Source organism: Phalangium opilio, unplaced genomic scaffold (genome assembly GCF_054372755.1).
Source record: "Phalangium opilio isolate 3A_F unplaced genomic scaffold, DU_Popi_V2 ptg000009l_1, whole genome shotgun sequence".
Classification (NCBI taxonomy): Eukaryota; Metazoa; Arthropoda; class Arachnida; order Opiliones; family Phalangiidae; genus Phalangium; species Phalangium opilio.
This window is the reverse complement of record NW_028324146.1, coordinates 1,988,446-2,009,449: the sequence shown is the minus strand read 5'-3', so window position 1 is coordinate 2,009,449 and position 21,004 is coordinate 1,988,446. Positions and strand designations below refer to the sequence as shown.

At 35.7% G+C, this 21,004-nt stretch overlaps 2 protein-coding genes and 1 long non-coding RNA gene across 7 annotated transcripts; 2 read left to right on the top strand and 1 right to left on the bottom strand.

Moving 5' to 3' along the window:
- The first annotated feature begins 5,304 nt into the window (after positions 1–5,304).
- Positions 5,305–12,793, top strand: LOC149713090 (uncharacterized). Its single transcript, XM_089846093.1, has 6 exons — positions 5,305–5,425; positions 6,681–6,809; positions 8,006–8,088; positions 9,256–9,315; positions 12,351–12,437; positions 12,510–12,793. Exons 2-6 carry the CDS (start codon positions 6,683–6,685, stop codon positions 12,537–12,539), a joined length of 387 nt encoding a protein of 128 aa, XP_089702219.1. The 5' UTR covers positions 5,305–5,425; positions 6,681–6,682; the 3' UTR covers positions 12,540–12,793.
- Positions 12,794–14,454: 1,661 nt separating this feature from the next.
- Positions 14,455–18,111, bottom strand: LOC149713089 (uncharacterized). 5 transcript variants are annotated; one of them, XR_016370638.1, is made up of 5 exons: positions 17,182–18,111; positions 15,909–17,117; positions 15,483–15,848; positions 15,304–15,363; positions 14,455–15,203 (listed from the first exon to the last, which is right to left on the bottom strand). It is a non-coding gene; the product is annotated as an uncharacterized LOC149713089 (long non-coding RNA). The 5 variants fall into 5 exon arrangements; XR_016370630.1 differs by having other exon boundaries at positions 14,455–15,363; positions 15,909–16,506; positions 16,605–17,117; XR_016370627.1 differs by having other exon boundaries at positions 14,455–15,363; positions 15,909–16,859; positions 16,976–17,117.
- Positions 15,121–20,816, top strand: LOC149713088 (uncharacterized). Its single transcript, XM_089846027.1, has 6 exons — positions 15,121–15,223; positions 15,288–15,330; positions 15,399–15,578; positions 15,638–15,946; positions 18,497–18,756; positions 18,804–20,816. The coding sequence occupies exons 3-6, from the start codon at positions 15,507–15,509 to the stop codon at positions 19,069–19,071; spliced, it is 909 nt and encodes a 302-aa protein (XP_089702153.1). The 5' UTR covers positions 15,121–15,223; positions 15,288–15,330; positions 15,399–15,506; the 3' UTR covers positions 19,072–20,816.
- Positions 20,817–21,004: the final 188 nt, after the last annotated feature.

Here is a 21,004-nt window from a genome sequence, read left to right as displayed (position 1 = left end):
ACTGAAGTCTTCGAAATTCCGAAAAATATTGCAAATTTTTTCCTTACATACAGTCGAACAAGTTGGGAAACCAAAATTAACCTCTCCGAATCGAGACGAGGGCTATCTACGGGCCCACTTAAATTTCTGGATATGCAACTATCGCTATTTATTGACAAGCAACTACAGGCCTTAAAAATTTAAATAATTAATTATTCAAGCGTTATTAAGAGTTCCATTGAATTATATGGAACAAAAATCACCACCGTTGGCCAATATTACCAAAACAAATTTGTAATTGTCTGCTTTTGGGCATTTTTCTAAAGATTTGGAATTTTAATGGGCCATCTTGACTCTAAAAGGATTTTTGAATTATATGGAACAAAAATCACAGCCGTTGGTCAATATTACCAAAAAAAATTGTGTAATTGTCTGCTTTTGGGCATTTTTGCTAAAGATTTGGAATTTTAATGAAGCATCTTGACTCTAAAAGGTTTTTGAATTATATGGAACAAAAATCACAGCCGTTGGTCAATATTACCAAAACAATTGTGTAATTGTCTGCTTTTGGGGCATTTTTGGTAAAGATTTGGAATTTTAACTGACCATCTTGACTCTAAAAGGATTTTTGAATTATATGGAACAAAAATCACAGCCGTTCGTCAATATTAATATTGACCAACGTCTGTGATTTTTGTTCCATATATTCCATAAATCCTTTCAGAGTCAAGATGGCCCATTAAAATTCCAAATCTTTATCAAAATCGCCTTATATTTTATTATTTTGGGGGGGGGGGATAATATTGACCGACGGCTGTGATTTTTGTTCCATACATTTCAAAAACCCTTCAAGATGGTTCATTAAAATTCCAAATCTCAAACATTGTCTGCTTTTGAGCGATTTTCCTAGAGATACGGAATTTTAATGGGCCATCCTGATTCTGAAAGGATTTTTGAAATACGTGGAACAAAATCACAGCCGTTGGTCAATATTACAAAAAAAAATATGTATGTTAAAGTTATCTCTCTTTTTTCGGTATTTTTGCTAAAGATTTGGAATTTTAATGGGCCATCTTGACTCTAAATGGATTTTTGAAATATGTGGAACAAAAATCACAGCCGTAGGTCTGCATTTCAAAAAAAAATATTATAATTTTCTGCTTTTGATTTTCCTAATGTAGATGTCCAAAATACATTATATATATATTTTTTTTTGTAATATTGACCAACGGCTGTGATTTTGTTCCACGTATTTCAAAAATCCTTTCAGAATCAGGATGGCCCATTAAAATTCAGTATCTCTAGGAAAATCGCTCAAAAGCAGACAATGTTTGAGATTTGGAATTTTAATGAACCATCTTGAAGGGTTTTTGAAATGTATGGAACAAAAATCACAGCCGTCGGTCAATATTATCCCCCCTCCCCCCCAAAAAATAATAAAATATAAGGCGATTTTGCTAAAGATTTGGAATTTTAATGGGCCATCTTGACTCTGAAAGGATTTATGGAATATATGGAAGAAATATCTCCGCCGTCGGTCAATATTACCAAAAAAATATATATATAAAAATTGATTGTTTTTGGGCGATTTTTCTGAATATTTGGAATTTAAATAGATCCTCTTCACTCTGGAAGGATTTTTGAAGCATAGGGAACAAAAATCAGAGCCGTCGGTCAATATTACAAAAAATACTTTAAAATTGTCTGCTTTTGGGCGATTTTCCTAAAGATTTGGAATTTTAATGGGGCGGCTTAACTCTGGAAAGAATTTTGAAATATATGGAACAAAAACCACAGCCGTCGGTCAATATTACCAAAAAAGATAAAATTTTGGCGATTTTGCAAAAGATTGGGAATTTTAATGGATCAATTTGACTTTGGAAGGATTTTTGAAATATATGGAACAAAAACCACAGCCGTCGGCCAATATTACCAAAAAAAAATGAAAATTTATTACATTTTGAAGATTTTGCAAAACATTGGGAATTTTAATAGGTCATCTTGACTCTGGGGGGGATTTTTGAAATATATGGAACAAAAACCACAGCCGTCGGCCAATATTACCAAAAAAGATGAAATTTTTTGCATTTTGCCGATTTTGCAAAAGATTGGGAATTTTAATGGATTATTTTGACTTTGGAAGGATTTTTGAAATATATGGAACAAAAACTACAGCTGCCAGTCAATATTACCGAAAAAGATGAAATTGTATTGCATTTTGGTAATTTTGCAAAAGATTGGGAATTTTAATGGATCATCTTGACTCTGGAAGGATTTTTGAAATATATGGAACAAAAACCACAGCCGTCGGCCAATATTACCAAAAAAAGATGAAAATTTATTGCATTTTGGCGATTTTGCAAAACATTAGCAATTTTAATGGATCATCTTGACTCTGGAAGGTTTTTTGAAATATATGGAACAAAAACCACAGCCGTCGGGCAATATTACCAAAAAAGATGGAATTTTTTTGTATTTTGCCGATTTTGCAAAAGATTGGGAATTTTAATGGGTCATCTTGACTCTGGAAGGATTTTTGAAATATATCGAACAAAAACCACAGCCGTCGGTCAATATTACCAAAAAAATGTGAAAATTTATTGCATTTTGGCGATTTTGCAAAAGATTAGGAATTTTAATGGATCATCTTGACTCTGGAAGGATTTTTGAAATATATGGAACAAAAACCACAGCCGTCGGTCAATATTACCAAAAAAAGATGAAAATTTATTGCATTTTGCCGATTTTGCAAAAGATTAGGAATTTTAATGGATCATCTCGACTCTGGAAGGATTTTTGAAATATATGGAACAAAAACCACAGCCGTCGGGCAATATTACCAAAAAAGATGGAATTTTTTTATATTTTACCGATTTTGCAAAAGATTGGGAATTTTAATGGGTCATCTTGACTCTGGAAGGATTTTTGAAATATATGGAACAAAAACCACAGCCGTCGGGCAATATTACCAAAAAAGATGGAGTTTTTTGTATTTTGCCGATTTTGCAAAAGATTGGGAATTTTAATGGGTCATCTTGACTCTGGAAGGATTTTTGAAATATATCGAACAAAAACCACAGCCGTCGGTCAATATTACCAAAAAAATGTGAAAATTTATTGCACTTTGCCGATTTTGCAAAAGATTAGGAATTTCAATGGATCATCATGACTCTGGAAGGATTTTTGATATATATGGAACAAAAACCACAGCCGTCGGTCAATATTACCAAAAAATGTGAAAATTTATTGCATTTTGCCGATTTTGCAAAAAATTAGGAATTTTAATGGATCATCTCGACTCTGGAAGGATTTTTGAAATATATGGAACAAAAACCACAGCCGTCGGGCAATATTACCAAAAAAGATGGAATTTTTTTGTATTTTGCCGATTTTGCAAAAGATTGGGAATTTTAATGGGTCATCTTGACTCTGGAAGGATTTTTGAAATATATCGAACAAAAACCACAGCCGTCGGTCAATATTACCAAAAAAATGTGAAAATTTATTGCATTTTGGCGATTTTGCAAAAGATTAGGAATTTTAATGGATCATCTTGACTCTGGAAGGATTTTTGAAATATATGGAACAAAAACCACAGCCGTCGGTCAATATTACCAAAAAAAGATGAAAATTTATTGCATTTTGCCGATTTTGCAAAAGATTAGGAATTTTAATGGATCATCTCGACTCTGGAAGGATTTTTGAAATATATGGAACAAAAACCACAGCCGTCGGGCAATATTACCAAAAAAGATGGAATTTTTTTATATTTTACCGATTTTGCAAAAGATTGGGAATTTTAATGGGTCATCTTGACTCTGGAAGGATTTTTGAAATATATGGAACAAAAACCACAGCCGTCGGGCAATATTACCAAAAAAGATGGAATTTTTTTATATTTTACCGATTTTGCAAAAGATTGGGAATTTTAATGGATCATCTTGACTCTGGAAGGATTTTTGAAATATATGGAACAAAAACCACAGCCGTCGGTCAATATTACCAAAAAAAGATGAAAATTTATTGCATTTTGGCGATTTTGCAAAAGATTAGGAATTTTAATGGATCATCTTGACTCTGGAAGGATTTTTGAAATATATGGAACAAAAACCACAGCCGCCGGCCAATATTACCAAGAAATATGAAAATTTGTTTATTGGTGATTAGGAATTTTAATAGACCGTCTGGATTCTAAACTGGATTTTTGAAAAAGGTTTATGGAACAAAAATCTAAGACATAAGTCAATATTGGTTTGTGTTTAAGGGACGTCTTGAGTTAACAATATTTTTTGAAATATCTAATGCTAAAAGTTACCGAAATATACCAAAATAGATAAAAATTGCCGATATTGATTCTTTTTGGTGAATTGTTTTTGGTAATTTTGACTCTAGAATAGGTTTTGGAAATTTTGAAACTTAAAAACAGATATTGTTCTTACGTACAAGAGTATAGATCGTCGATGGCATGATCAAAACAGAAATAAAAACTTTACCTTGCCAGTGGAAATACTCGTAGAATTTATGAAAAGTTGAGGTTTTTTAGAAAAACCGTTCAACAGCCGTAGCATCTAGTTTTCTAACCCGCCGCAGTTGCAGAGACAGACTGACTTCGAAAGCTCGTTTGAAAAACAAAGGGGCGTGTTGCACGCAATGTGGTGTAAATGTAATCCAAAGCGTGCCCTCCAAAATAAAAAGCTTCGTCTAAAAACTAGCAATTAAAGTTGTTGCGTAGATCATGTCGGAAGCTTATAACTCCACGAAGTTCACATCGGAAGTCTCCCCAGCGATGATTTTTCTCTATATAGACAACGAGGATGGGCAAAGCGTCACTGTGGTGAAAATAAATATAGGCAGAGACTGGTGAGTGTTTTGATCCGATACAGTTATGGTGACTTTAATCTCATCACGTCTCAACATCAGAAAGGGAAATATTGCACTCCGTGAGTACTAAAATGGAAGCTTTTGGAAAATTTTCATCGCCAACGTCGGTCACAGTAATAGTAACTCCCTATATAATACATTCCTGGTAGAATTAAGTGTCATAACATAATTTTTCAACGTGATGACTCTCAGTGCCGTACTTGAGGGGCTTTGAGGGTTCAGGCAGCCCCCCGCAGCGATAAATATTAGCACTGTTAAAGCTACACCTTGCAAGTTTACCCTTCCCCTATTTTATTGTCGTCAGAATTAGGTTAGAGATAAGTGCATCCTCATGAGAACCAATTGTCTCTTAACACGACCGCAATAACCAGTTTAAAGTACAAAACGAACCGCCCTCAATTGGCGGTGCTTAGTTTTGATTAGATTGTGCCATTTTAATTGCAGTATCTTGTGTACTGCCCTTAGGATGAAAATTGTATAAAAAGCCAAACTACGACACTGATTCAAGCATTCCAGACGAACCATCACGAAGTCAAGACGAATTTTCCTGATAACAAGCTGAACGGTGAGAATAAACATTTTTTTCCCGGAAAGTACCTTCTCTACTATTCCAATATCGTAGAAGCTAGCATCTTCTCCGATATCGTAAAATCTAGCATCTTCTCCGATATCGTAAAATCTAGCATCTTCTCCGATATCGTAAAATCTAGCATCTTCTCCGATATCGTAAAAGCTAGCATCTTCTCCGATATCGTAAAAGCTAGCATCTTCTCCGATATCGTAAAAGCTAGCATCTTCTCCGATATCGTAAAAGCTAGCATCTTCTCCGATATCGTAAAATCTAGCATCTTCTCCGATATCGTAAAATCTAGCATCTTCTCCGATATCGTAAAATCTAGCATCTTCTCCGATATCGTAAAAGCTAGCATCTTCTCCGATATCGTAAAAGCTAGCATCTTCTCCGATATCGTAAAATCTAGCATCTTCTCCGATATCGTAAAATCTAGCATCTTCTCCGATATCGTAAAATCTAGCATCTTCTCCGATATCGTAAAATCTAGCATCTTCTCCGATATCGTAAAAACTAGCATCTTCTCCGATATCGTAAAATCTAGCATCTTCTCCGATATCGTAAAATCTAGCATCTTCTCCGATATCGTAAAATCTAGCATCTTCTCCGATATCGTAAAATCTAGCATCTTCTCCGATATCGTAAAAGCTAGCATCTTCTCCGATATCGTAAAATCTAGCATCTTCTCCGATATCGTAAAATCTAGCATCTTCTCCGATATCGTAAAATCTAGCATCTTCTCCGATATCGTAAAAACTAGCATCTTCTCCGATATCGTAAAAGCTAGCATCTTCTCCGATATCGTAAAAGCTAGCATCTTCTCCGATATCGTAAAAGCTAGCATCTTCTCCGATATCGTAAAATCTAGCATCTTCTCCGATATCGTAAAATCTAGCATCTTCTCCGATATCGTAAAATCTAGCATCTTCTCCGATATCGTAGAATCTAGATGTCGGCCCGTTTAAAGAATGGAGCGAACTACTAAATGTTAATGAAACGGAGGGACATTATTCTGAAACAAAGGTTTTTCGCATTTTATAACGCCATTTGTCTAAAGTCTCCTCGGATTAGAATAATCTTTCTTAGCGCCTAATGCGTCCATGAAAAACTAGTTCCAGCTTTCTTGGCAAAGCAAAGGGTTCGGGCTAGGAGTAGTATCCGTCAGTCAGCCATAACTTTTCCTTAAACATTCGGAATCATATTATCAGTGTTTATTACTTAATTAATTTTTTCATTTATTCTCTTATAGATATGGTTTCGCCAAAGATGTTAAGCGCTATTTTGGTTGTCATGATGCTGGCATTTATGGCAACTAGGGCGGAAGAGGATAAGAAAGCAGAAGATGAGCACGTCAGGAAAGCCTTAGACTTAATGTGCAGTATGTGGTCTATTTATGCACAACAATTATTTAATCCGAGAAAGAAGCTACACCTTCCTCGAAATATATGCTTAACAATAATTAGGGAAAACAGGCGGTCGCGTGTAATGTAGGTTTTGTGATAGGTCATGAATACTATAGATAGTGCCAGAAGGGAATACTAGAAGAAGGGTGACACTCTGTATCCTCTTAATACTTTAGTTATGTAAAGTCATTCTTCCCAGGCTCACCCTTTTTGTTTCCTCTCCCGCTCTTGAAACTTCAGATGGGCATACCAACGTGCTGGGGGTGAATTCTATAATTGTTTGGCACAAAATCCCCAGCAATAAACCCACAAACCTTGATTGTCTTGACGTGGGACAACATTCCACAAGGGCGATTGGGCAAATTGTAAAGCGCTAATAGAGTAATGATCAGGGAACTATTTATCGCGCATGTGATTCGGTTTAGTAACCTTGTTCCAAATGTAAAATGATGTTGGGAAAAATGACGTTACGCTTACCCCGCTTTGTGGTACACTCCTCTCGAAGAGTGTGTTATATACTTCTGATAGTGCGAAGACAAGTGACGTCAGTCATTTGTAAGTGCAATTAAACCGTTATCTAGAACAGACTGAAAAACTATTAATTCTGTTCTATTCAGACCATTCAGTTCCAAACCTGAGATGCTTAAAAAACGGGGGATAAAATTTCTCTAGCCTCCTTAATGTATAATTAGCAATTATACAAGTATATTCTCAGGCCAAAGAAAATAAATGTGAGGAATGAAAACTGTGGCCAAAGAGCCCTCGTAGTCTAGTTTGTGTCGCGACTTGCGGTGAAAATCCGAATGTACATTTTCGCGTTTTAGGAAATATATGGCTATATCTTTCCAATTAATAGGACATAATCCTTAGATTAATCTCAAACTTTTACTGACCTTAAAATTAACTTAACTTACATCGTCACCCTAAAATTTATTGTCCACTCTCGTATTGCAAAAATTAACATTTTTGGAGCTGAAAGGTTGTTTCAGCCCTGGCTCGTCAATTGCAAGAAAAAAAAGTTAGTTTGTAAATCGTCAAATTTAGTGTGTTCCATTTTAGGCAAATGAAGATATATTTTATATAAGTATTTTCAATAAATTTCGGGTCAAATATGGCCATAAATGAGCTCACCAAATAAAAAGCGGACTATTAAATTTTTAATATTTTGTAGAATATAAAAAATTTAAAAGTAAAAATGCGATTGATGAATGCGTTTCAAAAGATGACCCATCAGCTGGAATTTTGGCCGCCGCGGTAAGTTTCGCTATTATGGTATTTATTTGGCGTGGCATTACTCTTATATTTGTTCAAGGGTACTGCTACTAGCTACCCAATAGAAATACAGCCACTTCGAAATTTAGAGCCTTTTTGTTAAGGGAAAGTAGAAGTAGTTTTAGCCTGGTTACTTTCTTTTATCAAATAGCCCAGCTCGCTAAGCAGCATACATTTTTTCCCACTGTATTAGTCGGAACTTCCATGCAGTTTAAAAACTTAACTTTTACAGCTAATAACGCGGAATGGAGATCAACGCTTTGTTATTTTAGTCTAATTTCCCAAATTTTAGGTCCATGTACCATTAGTTAAGGACGTAATAAGTTAAAAATGAGCCAAACCTCTGAAGAAATGGGAAGATGTTCCTAACGGAAAGCTTACCAGATTTATAAATAACGTAGGTGTTGAAAAGAGTCACCTGTTAAAAATTAACGAAACTGAATTTAAAGCATCGTTTATATACATAGATATAAACATAAGCATATCATACCACACGGCTCACGTGTCCCCCCATATAGTTGATCTCCCTAAGGTATTATTAAAATAAATCGTACAACTAAAAACATTTCTGAAATACAATCGTGTATCCCTTAATTTCTAATAACGTCACATTTCAAATAATATGAATGAAACTAAATTGTGCACCCTACTAAAGTATAATTTTTAAAACCATACGTATCAAATATTGTATCTAAAACACAATCCTGCATCCCCTAAACAAGAAAGCAATGTGACCATAAACCGTTCCCTCTATTTTACGAAACCGAGCATAATCTGATGTATCACGCACACAAAGCGTACGAAAAATATCATCTTTGTTTCCTCCACTCAAAAAGCCCGCGAAATTTAAACTACCTTTCTTTCCTCTCTCTCCTCTCCGAGCGGGAAGCCCCCTCTCACTAATATACCAGCAGGCAGGCAGTTTTCTCTCTACGTCGAGCTTCTCTCTCTCCAAATCGTGTACGCTCTCTCCGTATCGTGTACGCGTGCGGCACAGGGACAGGGACAGGGACAGGGACAGGCACTTGGGCTCTTTCTTAAATTTTACCGTAATTAAAATTCCGTGTAAAATTAAAAATATTGCTCGACAGTACTTAATCCCGCGATGTTGACTTCACTCTAAAAACTTTTCTCGCATTTCTTTATTAGTTTTTCGAGGAGGTATACGAGTGTATCGAACCTAAAAATCCTTGCAAGGAAAAATTTGAAGTACGTACCAGTATTTGTATAATAATTAAACCATAGTTGTCTGCCATGTAGCAGGGATAGATGTAATTTTAGAAGCTTCTAAAATTACATCTATCCCTGCTTGTAGTAACACGATATCTGTTAGCGGCAAGAATTCAGCGCAGATTGTATAGTCGTTTAAAAATTTCCTTGACAAAACTGGAAATTTTTAACAAATTATCTAAATTTATTTATAAACGCTCTCGCTGTTAAACACGACTTCGCTCGCGTATTATTAGCACTTAAATCGAAATGTTATTAGAAACGACTAGATTTGATTATATGATTTGAAGTACTAAAGTAGTAACTTAGTTCTGTAAACAACGTTTTCCGGTTATCTTCACCTTAGGGGGCGATTTAAAAAATGTAGACCCCAGGGTACAAATTACCTCCATACCAAATATCATCAAAATATGTTCAGAGTTTAGCCGTGAAAACGTAAAAGACAGACAAACAGACAGTTACTTTCACAGAAGTCTACGATAAACTCTTTGGGGTGTAATAAAGTGCCGATGGATTAGCAACGCTCATGACCGTATTTCACAGAAGTCTCCGATAAACTCTTTGGGATGTAATAAAGTGCCGATGGATTAGCAACGCTCATGACCGTTATATCGTTTTTGTAGCAAAAATTTTTTTTTAAATTTAGTTCCGTTTCGTTCACTAAGCGCTGGGTTTCTAGACAATCAATTGGAGTTGGTAAGTCGGTACATTAGAAAGGGAAAATTAAAATGTCGGGTAAGAAACTCATTCAATCTCAAGTAAATTTTCATGTGCAAGATACAAGACATATTTATGTGAAAAACCACCATTAAACTGAAAACTTCGACGAAAAGATGCTATCATTCGGTGTATAACTCTGAAATTGGCCCAACCAACGCCTCCTATACTTTTAACCTTGTATAGGACTGCAATTTTCCACAATAGGTGGCGCGATTTATCGCGAATTTCCAAGATGGTTGGTCGTGTTCACACGATACATAATTAGTCAACTTTAAGTACATGCAGGCCTATGCTAGAAACCCCGTTTTTGGACCTTAATTCTGAAAATAGAGGTTCAAATCTCTTGAAATTTTAATGAGATTTGTAAAATACGATTAGTTACTTTTGTGCAAAGTTTCGAAAGTTTATCTTTAATAGCTTTTTTAAAAATATTCAAACGGAAATTAGCCATAATTTAGAGAATTTAATTTTCTATGGGATGAAAATAGTTCTTCGGTACGTTCGGTATCATTAGCTCAAATCTCTGTAAATTTTACTGGGAGGCATATTGAAGCATTTTAAAATATAGTACAAATTTAAGTTTTAAAAAATTATAGTGGTCTTTTATTTAGCTCATTAAACTTTTTTCGTGAACGAGTACAACCTATTTAGTAAACCATGGGCTTTTTTTTTTTTTTTTTATAAAAATAGCTATATGATGAAAGTTTTACAAATTTGCAAGATAGTTTAAAACTCTTCAATATCCCTCGCACTAAACTTTCAAGAGATTTAAACCAGTGTAACCGAATAGCCACCACCTCTCTATAGGGGACCCACCTATAAACCAGCGACAGGCTTAGTGTGGCCATCCCTTAGATTATTAATATCAGAAGTAGGATAAGGGACTAGAAGTATTGAGGTAGCCAAATTCTTCACTTGGCGAAAGTGAATATTCTTGATAAGACACCAACAGTTGGCCCACTGGTAGAGGTTTCTGAGTTTTCCCTCCAAAACATGAGACGCTCGCGGTGGTAGACGGCCGAACTAGATTCAAGCACCCGCGTCCGTGTTCCGCGGCTTTAGGATGAGGGGAAGGGGATAGGAAATGTTTTTGGAACTCGACCAATTTTTTTCTCTCTAGTGTAGGCGCGATAGAAGCGGCATAAAATCCTCAAATTTGTTCACTAGTGCCAGGATCTATTACCAATGCTCAAGTTCTTTACTTCTAGTCTCATCCTACTTCTGTTAATATTAAAACACATTTCCCCCGATTGAAGACCAAATCCCCTAGTTACGGCTTAAATTTTCGTTTTTCAATTTTAAGCTATGAAAGATGAACTTTCAAAACTTTGTACAAAAATAACAATCCTTATTTTACACATCTCATTAAAATTTCAAGAGATTTGAACTACTGTTTTCAGAATTAGGGCCAAAAAATTACGTTTCTTCCGACGGGCATGCTAAATCTAGATTTCTTCGCTTCTTGAAGCGATAATGAACGATACGCGCTTTGAAATCGGAAAATATTATCTACTAGCCGTTACCCGCGGCGTCGCTCGCGTGTAATAAGAACTTCCATCAAAATGATATAAAGAATGTCTAGATTTTACTGATGACTAATATTTTTGTAGCACTCTAGGAGCGAAGGCACTCGGCACTGTCCGTCAGCCCCTAGGGATATTTTTAATTACTTTTCACTCGGACATTATTCCATAAAGAAGGGTTTTTAAGTTTTAGGCCACCATTGGAAAAGATGGCAACAAATGATCGAACCCGAAAGACCATTCAGTCCGTCTATAGGTTAAAGGAAACCATTGTACTAAATATTTGTTAAATCGGTTGAAACGCGCGGACTTTATTACATAGAGAATATTTTCTCACATTGCTGGGCGCCATTTAAAAAGATGGCGACAAATCGAACCCGAAAGACCATTCAGCCCGTCTTAAGGTTAAAGGAAACCAGTGTACTAAATATTTGTGAAATCGGTTGAAACGCGCGGACTTTATTACACAGAGAATATTTTCTTACATTTCTGGGCGCCATTTTTTAAGATGGCGGCGGATTGGAAAACTCTTAGTACGCGCGTACTACTTATGAGTAACGTTCCTGCAAATTTTCAGCCTTCTAGGGCAAGCGGTTTGGGCTGGGCGTTGATTATCAGTCAGTCTGTCAGTCAGTCAGGACTTTGATTTATATAGATATAGATGGACGGGCTTCAATAGCGCGAGCAGCCGGCGTCCCCGATTCGCGTGATCTAGAAGGCTATGGTTTTAATGAGTATTTGTATCAAATACATTTTCTCTATGTACAATAGCAAGAAGAGGTGAATTGCATTGAAGGAAAATTAAACAAAGATGAAAAGGACTATAAGAAAAGAGTGAAGCAGTTTAAAGAAATAGAGGTTTGTCTATCTTTTGTGCTATGAGACTGATATTTGATCTAATTATTGGGATTTAATTGATTTTAATTCCAGGACTGCTTTGAGAAGAACAAGGAAAAATAAAGAGACGAAATCATACTTTGAACTATTAAATCACGAGTTAAACAAATTAATAAGTTTTGATTTTGAAATTCTTGTATGTTTTGAAATTGCACAATAAACACATTTCTTCATGATGAATAAGAAAATTATCAGTCAAGAGCTTGGAAGATAAGTAGAATCATAAGTTAATAAGATATTTTCCATAAGTATGAGAGTACCTATGCTTCGTAATGCTACACACTTAAAGCCCGAGCTAGTTCGAGCAGTGGCGTAACTACAGGGAGCAGAGCCCGGAACCAAAGGCATTTGGGGGATCTTTCGAAATTTTGATTTTATACTGATTAGTTCACGTTTTACCCTATATTCAGTGACACATATCTACGCATATACAGTATAGTCCCAATTTTTACTTGACACTACTATCAGAGCTGGAAGGCCCTCAACGATGTTTATTAAACTAAAAAGTGAAATATTAATTAAATTAGTCCAAACTGCGTAAGATCTGTAGAGAGAAACTACACGTTGAAGCGTCGGGAAAAGGTGAAGGCAAGCTCCAGTCCACTCCTCATTGCAGATATCTTGTTCCTGCTACGTGACCAGTGAGTTAAGACTGATTAATACTTACATATACTGTTAGCTCTAATGGGCAAATAGGGTCTACTTAATGCTTATCCTTGAACTAATTTACCATTAAACTGGCAAAACTGCTAGTCTGTGCAAATAGTGATGTCAAGGGATAGTGGAAGAATACATTGCCAGGACCCCCGAGGTCCTATTGTTCTTATAAAATCCTATATTTTCGAAAAATGCATATTTTATCCTATAATTTCACAAATCGTCCTATAAAGTCCTATATTTTTGGGATTTCGAAGTAATTATTTATAATCCCAGCTGTAGGACGTTTTAAACGCAGAATTGGTGATATCTTATTTTTTCAGATATAAATATCGCGGAGCTCGCTCAGGAATTTTTTACTCTCAATTTTTACCCCTCCCAGTGACCATGACGTCACGGAAAGGTGTTACACAACATGTGTCTGTCACCGACTTCGCAGTTGGAAAATCGGAGCAAATGTCTTCGCAATATCCGCACCGCGTTCTCACACAATGTAAGTATTTACTTACTTGGGTTTGGACTCGGAGAGGTTATTTTGGTTTCCCAACTTGTCATAATAATTGAATTGATACGATTTTTTTTGTATTTATTTGAAATGGTAAGAATTACTGTGCATTCTGAGCTGCGCTCCAAAATAATTCAATGAAATTTCGCCTTAGACCTTTCATTTAAATATCTAAGCCCACAGATTGTACAGACCTCAAGCTTGAATTACGAGAATAAAGGGGTCCATTAAAAAGTAACGCATTAAAGTTAATAGTTGGATATAATTAACGGGACAAACAACAAAACCATTGTTTCACAATATTAACGATAATGCATAGTATATTCTAGAGCCCATTTCTTTTTGAATCCTATTGTTTCTCTAATGGAACCATTAGAGTTGTAGAAAATCGTCTGAAAAGTTAAAAGCTTTATATGAAACTTGGCTGTACAGTACGTGTTATCTCAGAACCTTTTAAGGAGTAGCAGCAGTTCCAAAGTAAAGCCTGTTGACGTTTCTTTTGTTAGAATCTCACTTCTTTTCGTAGGTATGGACCTCCCTTTTCCATTTATGTGTAAATTAAATACTACCTTAATCCCAAATTTCAAGTGTATCTCTGCTAGAAGTACCTTGGAATTTTGATGACCCAATAAGGAAAAATAAGACAACTTTGGCCTGAGATATTTCGCAAAACATATGCCTAGTAGGTTCAAGCTCTTAATGCTAGGGGTAGAGGGTATCTCATAGCGAAAAAACACTTCTTTTTAGAAAAGAGTATACATTAGAAAGGTACCCGTCCCCTATAGCGCGTAAAGTTCCAATAACAGTCGGGTTAGAGACGAATAATTTTGAAGTTTTATTCGAGGCCAAAGCACATTGTTGGCCGACAGCTTTTTTAAGTGTATATTTGTGAACTTATTTTGGCTCTAATTATATGACGGTCGGTCCAAAATCCTTTTGTTGGCCATATTCTTGTTTATTACAGTACAACAAATGGACCATTCGGTCAACAGTCCTTTTGATTATCAAATATTTCTTTCGCTGCAGCAAAACTAGTTCGGATCAACTAGTCGGGTTTCAGTCTGCTCTACATTCTAACGACTGGTCAAATATGTCCATGAAGATTGTGATGTTAAGAGTAAGTACTTATGCCTTAATGCACAGGTTTCCTGTTTCGAAGCGCCTCGGTGTGGTCTTGGTTTTCAAATTATTTGAAAGTGAAACTAAAATGAATCTATAACGTTGTGGAAACAATGGAAATTAACTCAGAATGCAATGTATAACCCAGATCCACTCGTACGAAGTAAATCTCCTCAATTGTGAAAATAGAGGATTGTACAGTATGCATGATGTTAACGACGAAGCTTGATGAACGTTAATAGCGAGCTGCATGCTTGCAATCAGACGTTATCTTGCATTTCACGCTTCAATGATAATAATCCGCTCCCAAAACTGATCGAGGCTATGTCGTACTTTTTTGGCGATTTGAGAAATGTAAAATCTTCTTTTAGAGAGATTATGACGTTGAGAATAAAGTTCTTGACATTGCAAAATTCCACCCAGGGGATGGGCTTAGTTTGGAATTCCTATGCTATCCGAAAGGCCGGTAAATTTTGAAAAGGTTGCCAGCTTATTTTAGGTTAAGATGAATGTTGAATATTTATTGGCAGATTTAACTTAACTTACATTCCTAGTGATAATATTTTCAAGACGGTAAGTTTGGTCTTCGAATTAAAACGGATGAAACTGTGAAAGGAAGAATACAATTATATTCGGTTTAGGATGGAGATGTTTATCTTATTGGGGAGAGGGTTGAATCTAAAGATCTGGAGGAATTAGGGAAATTTAATCGAACTTTTACCTACCCGATTTGGCTCTACGAGTCGAACATGCTGTCTTATTTCCAAGAAGCCGATTATCAAATATCGCTCAGTGGAATCATTGAGGTCTTTCTGCCGGAGGTGCGTACGCATTTTCATATTTAGGCGAACTTATTTACCAAAACCACCATCTTTTGAAGGTGTGGACGATTATCGTTCTTTTTCTCTTCATGTTCAATTTCATCGCGATTGCGAACCGTTTCGTGCCGAGATTACGGAGGTTTCTTGTTTTGATCTCCGACAATTTTCCGAAGAAATACGAAACTGCCAAGAAGGTTATGTTTTCAACCTATTTCGTCGGCTGTTTCATTTTGGTCGAAGTCTTCAAAGCCCATCTGTCGACAAAATTGACTGTGGACATTGATCGTAACATAAATAACTTGGACGATATATTCAAATACCCTGACATACGGATTGTTATTAATCTCGGCGTGGTACATAATCTGCAGGTATGAATCAATGTCACCGAAGAAGTTATATCGAGTTATATTCGAGGATACCAAGGTCCAATATATATCAGAGTCAGTAAGATCAGAAATACATGAAAATTTGCTCCAATAACTCGTAGTGTTGAAATATTATTATCAAAAGATGTTTTTGGAAAAAAGAAATGAAACAGAGCTTTATATAGTTACACAACTACTGAAAGAATCATAATGCCGAAACATATTTACCATATTTTCATTTAAATCACGCATTGCAGAGCCATATTTACCAAATTAAAACTTTGGCTTGACCCAACTTTGAAATATTTTGCTGCAAGTTTTAGCACATAGATGGCAGCGTTTTATTACGCACCAACCCAAACTGAAGCCACTCATGGAGCGTCCACTCGGCCACTCCAGTAGCATTTTACTTCCTCTGTTATTGCACCGTTTTCCTTGATAACGTCCAGCATAGGTCCAGCAAAAGATAGGATTTGTAGTTAACAGATCATAAGTTTATAAGGCGGTAGGCCTATGTGTAATTCTGTCTTTGCGAAGAATCTGGAACCCGGCTATACCCAGAGCTTCATCGGTAAAGCATGAAGTTAACCACGTGAAAAGATAAGAAATAAGATATTTGGATGATTTTGTTGTATCATGTATAAAATGTCTCAGATTTTACATTTAATGCTGCCAATGTTAGCGTGTCCAATTTTTATCCCTGTAACTTTGTTCTTAATGGTATGGATACCATATGAGGGCAATCAAACTTCATCCACCGCTGTTGACTGTTTTCGATGATCGCGATAGTGTTGCATGCGAAATGGATTTGGCCAGTTGTCGAGTTGTAGAATTACCGAGTCACGTAAGGGAGACAGATTCTTGCGATGGCACACTGACATTTAGGATTCCAAGGTCAAGTAGATGTACATGTATGCTTTTAATTGTTAGGTTTTTAGGACAATTAGATACAAAGAACTTGTAACTTGGTGAGTTAGAAATAGATAAGGCTTCAATCACAGAGTTTGTTCCCCAGATCTTATCTACTTCTACCTGCAGAGAATGCAGTTCGTGGCAAGAAACTCCCATGGGTAGCGTTGAATAGAATTTCATTAGATGTTGATAACCTTTACTGTTCCAAGTTGGTTCAAGAGAATTCTCAGGTAAAATTTTTAGTCCCATCGATACCTTGTAGCTAAGAATAAAACAAAAGATCTATGGGGGTTAAGTTGCCAAAGCGCGCTTCTATATCCTATTACTCTCTTTCTTGGAGCTCACTTCTCCGACCGCTTCTATGTCCTATTCCTCTCTCTCTCTCTCTCTCTCTCTCTTGGAGCTCACTCAGCACAGCTCGGACCGATTCCATATCCTTTCGTTCTCTCTCCTACTTTCTCTGCAACCCTCTATGAACAAGGAATACACCACTTCGACATTCTGTTGCGCGCATGCCCGATGCCCCGCGCTCAAAGCGCCGCAAGGGGAAAGACTAGAAACTGCTCTTTGTTACCCCTACTAGCAAAAGCGCAACCCCTAGCGGTTTTTTCCCTGCCCATCTTAATAAGTACTAGTTCGCAGTAGCCCGCTGTGGCGCCCTAGGTAATGTCAAAGTGGTGTATTGTAGACGAGGCAGTATAATATCAGGCTGGCTATTCCAAGATCCCGGGTTAGATACCCTTGTATCTTACCCTTGTATAGTACAATGTATGTACTGCACCACTATAGTACAATGTATGTACTGCACCACTATAGTACAATGTATGTACTGCACCACTATAGTACAATGTATGTACTGCACCACTATAGTACAATGTATGTACTGTACCACTATAGTACAATGTATGTACTGTACCACTATAGTACAATGTATGTACTGTACCACTATAGTACAATGTATGTACTGTACCACTATAGTACAATGTATGTACTGTACCACTATAGTACAATGTATGTACTGTACCACTATAGTACAATGTATGTACTGTACCACTATAGTACAATGTATGTACTGTACCACTATAGTACAATGTATGTACTGTACCACTATAGTACAATGTATGTACTGTACCACTATAGTACAATGTATGTACTGTACCACTATAGTACAATGTATGTACTGTACCACTATAGTACAATGTATGTACTGTACCACTATAGTACAATGTATGTACTGTACCACTATAGTACAATGTATGTACTGTATGTACTGTACCACTATAGCACTATAAATTGAATTGCATTGAATTTCTTGAAATCTTGTAATCAAAATATTTTCTCCGCATTTCTACTGCTTTACGTATAAATCTTACGACAATAAATTATTTTTAAGATTCGAAAAACTAACGTATAAATCCATCATTAAATTTCAAAGGGATCAATTTTTTGAGTAGAATATAAAACGTCAACCCATAGTAAGCTTTGTTAATGATTTGGATCTTATTTAATTGTTGAAAAATCGGAAGGATTTTGTGGCTATTTCATTTTCACTTTCACATACATAGTATATTATAGTAGAACAGGGAAGGTGTTTATTTTCAAGTACGTTCTATTGGCATTTATTTTCCATTATATAATTAGAAGACCCATCGAGACGTTGTGTTAGAATACTTAAGAAGATTCCGAAAATTCAACAGAAGAAAGGGTGACGACGACGACGTCTTCAATCGAGGGAACGCCGTCTTCATAGCCACTCATACACATTTGGAATATTTTTGCCTTTTCAACTATGAAGCGGGGAAAGCTTTACATTACGGCACAAACCCATTCTACTCGGTCGCCACCGCTTTCCACTTGTCCAAGGCGGCTTCGACTGCAGTGAAAGACGTCGTCAATATAAGGTCCTTTCTTCTGGCCCAAATCGTTAGGTGACACTCTTTCTCGACAGACTAATGAACTTTTGGGAAACTGGACATCAAATGATAGCCAACTACCTATTGAACGAGCACGCCTGTTCAAAATACCTCAAGACAAAGCGAAGCTTGGAGTTTTCGAAGATATCTCTCGGTGATGTTGGCGCCATATTTCTCGCCTACGTCACTTCAATGACGATTTCCATTTTGGTAATGCTTGGTCAGTTACGACACGCTTTCACCAACAGACATGTGGAACGAAGACTCCAAGCTCTTGAACTGCGGAACTACAACATGCGCTGAAGATTACAAAAATCACTATCTGGAACCACCTCTCACACTTCAAATGAAAAAAAAAGTTAAAAGAAAGTGTTGGAATTAAAATTAAGTTATTTCAAATAAATATATTTTTATGTTGAACATTTAAAACACGTTTCTATACATGTTGAACATTTAAAACACGTTTCTATACATGTTGAACATTTAAAACACGTTTCTATACATGTTGAACATTTAAAACACGTTTCTATACATGTTGAACATTTAAAACACGTTTCTATACATGTTGAACATTTAAAACACGTTTCTATACATGTTGAACATTTAAAACACGTTTCTATACATGTTGAACATTTAAAACACGTTTCTATACATGTTGAACATTTAAAACACTTTTCTATACATGTTGAACATTTAAAACACGTTTCTATACATGTTGAACATTTAAACACTTTTCTATACATGTTTAACATTTAAAACACGTTTCTATACATTTTTAACATTTAAAACACGTTTCTATACATGTTTAAGATTTAAAACACGTTTCTATAAATGTTTAAGATTTAAAACACGTTTCTATACATGTTTAAGATTTAAAACACGTTTCTATAAATGTTTAAGATTTAAAACACGTTTCTATAAATGTTTAAGATTTAAAACATGTTATATTTATGTAGAGTACTTAATACAGGTTTCTATATATGTAGAATATAAAAATAAATCGATATGTATATATTTAAAAAATCTATATATGTATAATATATATGCTTACATTTATGTAGAATATTTAAAACTTGTTTCTATTTCTGTAAAATATTTAGAACGTGTTTCTTGCTATTCACGTTTTTTCACTGTAAATGTTCCTCTAATCTTACAAGTTTGCGTAACGAAAATAGAGCATTTGGACTAAATATAGGCGAGTGACAATGACGACTGTAGGTTTTCGGCCAATTGGCTGAGTTCCTTGCTTATTGTAGCACCTAGGAAGTCATATATCTATAGTCAAATGTTAAGGTGTTCTTACTTCCCCATGGTTACTAAAACCCAGCTTTTCAAGATAATCATTATCTTTAAGGTCAATTCTTAATGTCCCTGTATAATTACTAATGTATCATTTCAGGTGTAATTTAATGCCTAAGTGCAGCACGTCAATTTGGTCTATTCTGGGTTATTACTTCGAAGCAAACAAAATCCAATTTCTAGCGCGAATTACGAGAACAAAGGGGTTCATTAAAAAGAAACGCAATAAAGTTAATAGCTGGATATAATTCACCGGACAAATAACAAAACCATTGTTTCACAATATTAACGATAATGCATAATTTATTCTAGAGCCCATTTCTTTCGACTCCTATTGTTTCTCTAATGGAACCATTAGAGTTGTACAAAATCGATTGAAAATTATAAAATTTACATAAAACTTGACTGTTATCTCATTGCTCTTTACGGTGTAACAGCATGGGTAATAGTTTCAAAGAGCTTGTTCTAACGACACCCTCTTCCTTTTAAACTAAAAAAATATTTTTTGTTGAATTTTATTCCAAATCAAAATTTCAAGTTTATATCTCTGCTAAGAACTTTGACTTCAGGTATAAACTTGTAATGTTAGGGGTCATTGTGAAAAGTGGATTAAATTAGAAAGTACTCAATAGAAAAGTCCCAATAACAGACGGGCTAGAATTTTGGCAGTCGGGCTAGAGACGAATAAGTTTTATAAGAGGCGTTTTTCAGTGTATTTCTGCAAATTTATTTTGGCTTTAATTATAGGCGGTCAGTGGAAAATCTTTTTTTTGCCCATATTCTCGCGCATTACAGTCCAACAAATTCGGCTACTCTCCTTTTGATTTCATATATTTTTCCCTGCTAAAAACAGGGTCGCAGCGACTAGTCGGTGTTTCAGTATGCATGAAATTCAAAAGGTAGTATGAATGAATGAATGAATGAATGTTTAGTGACC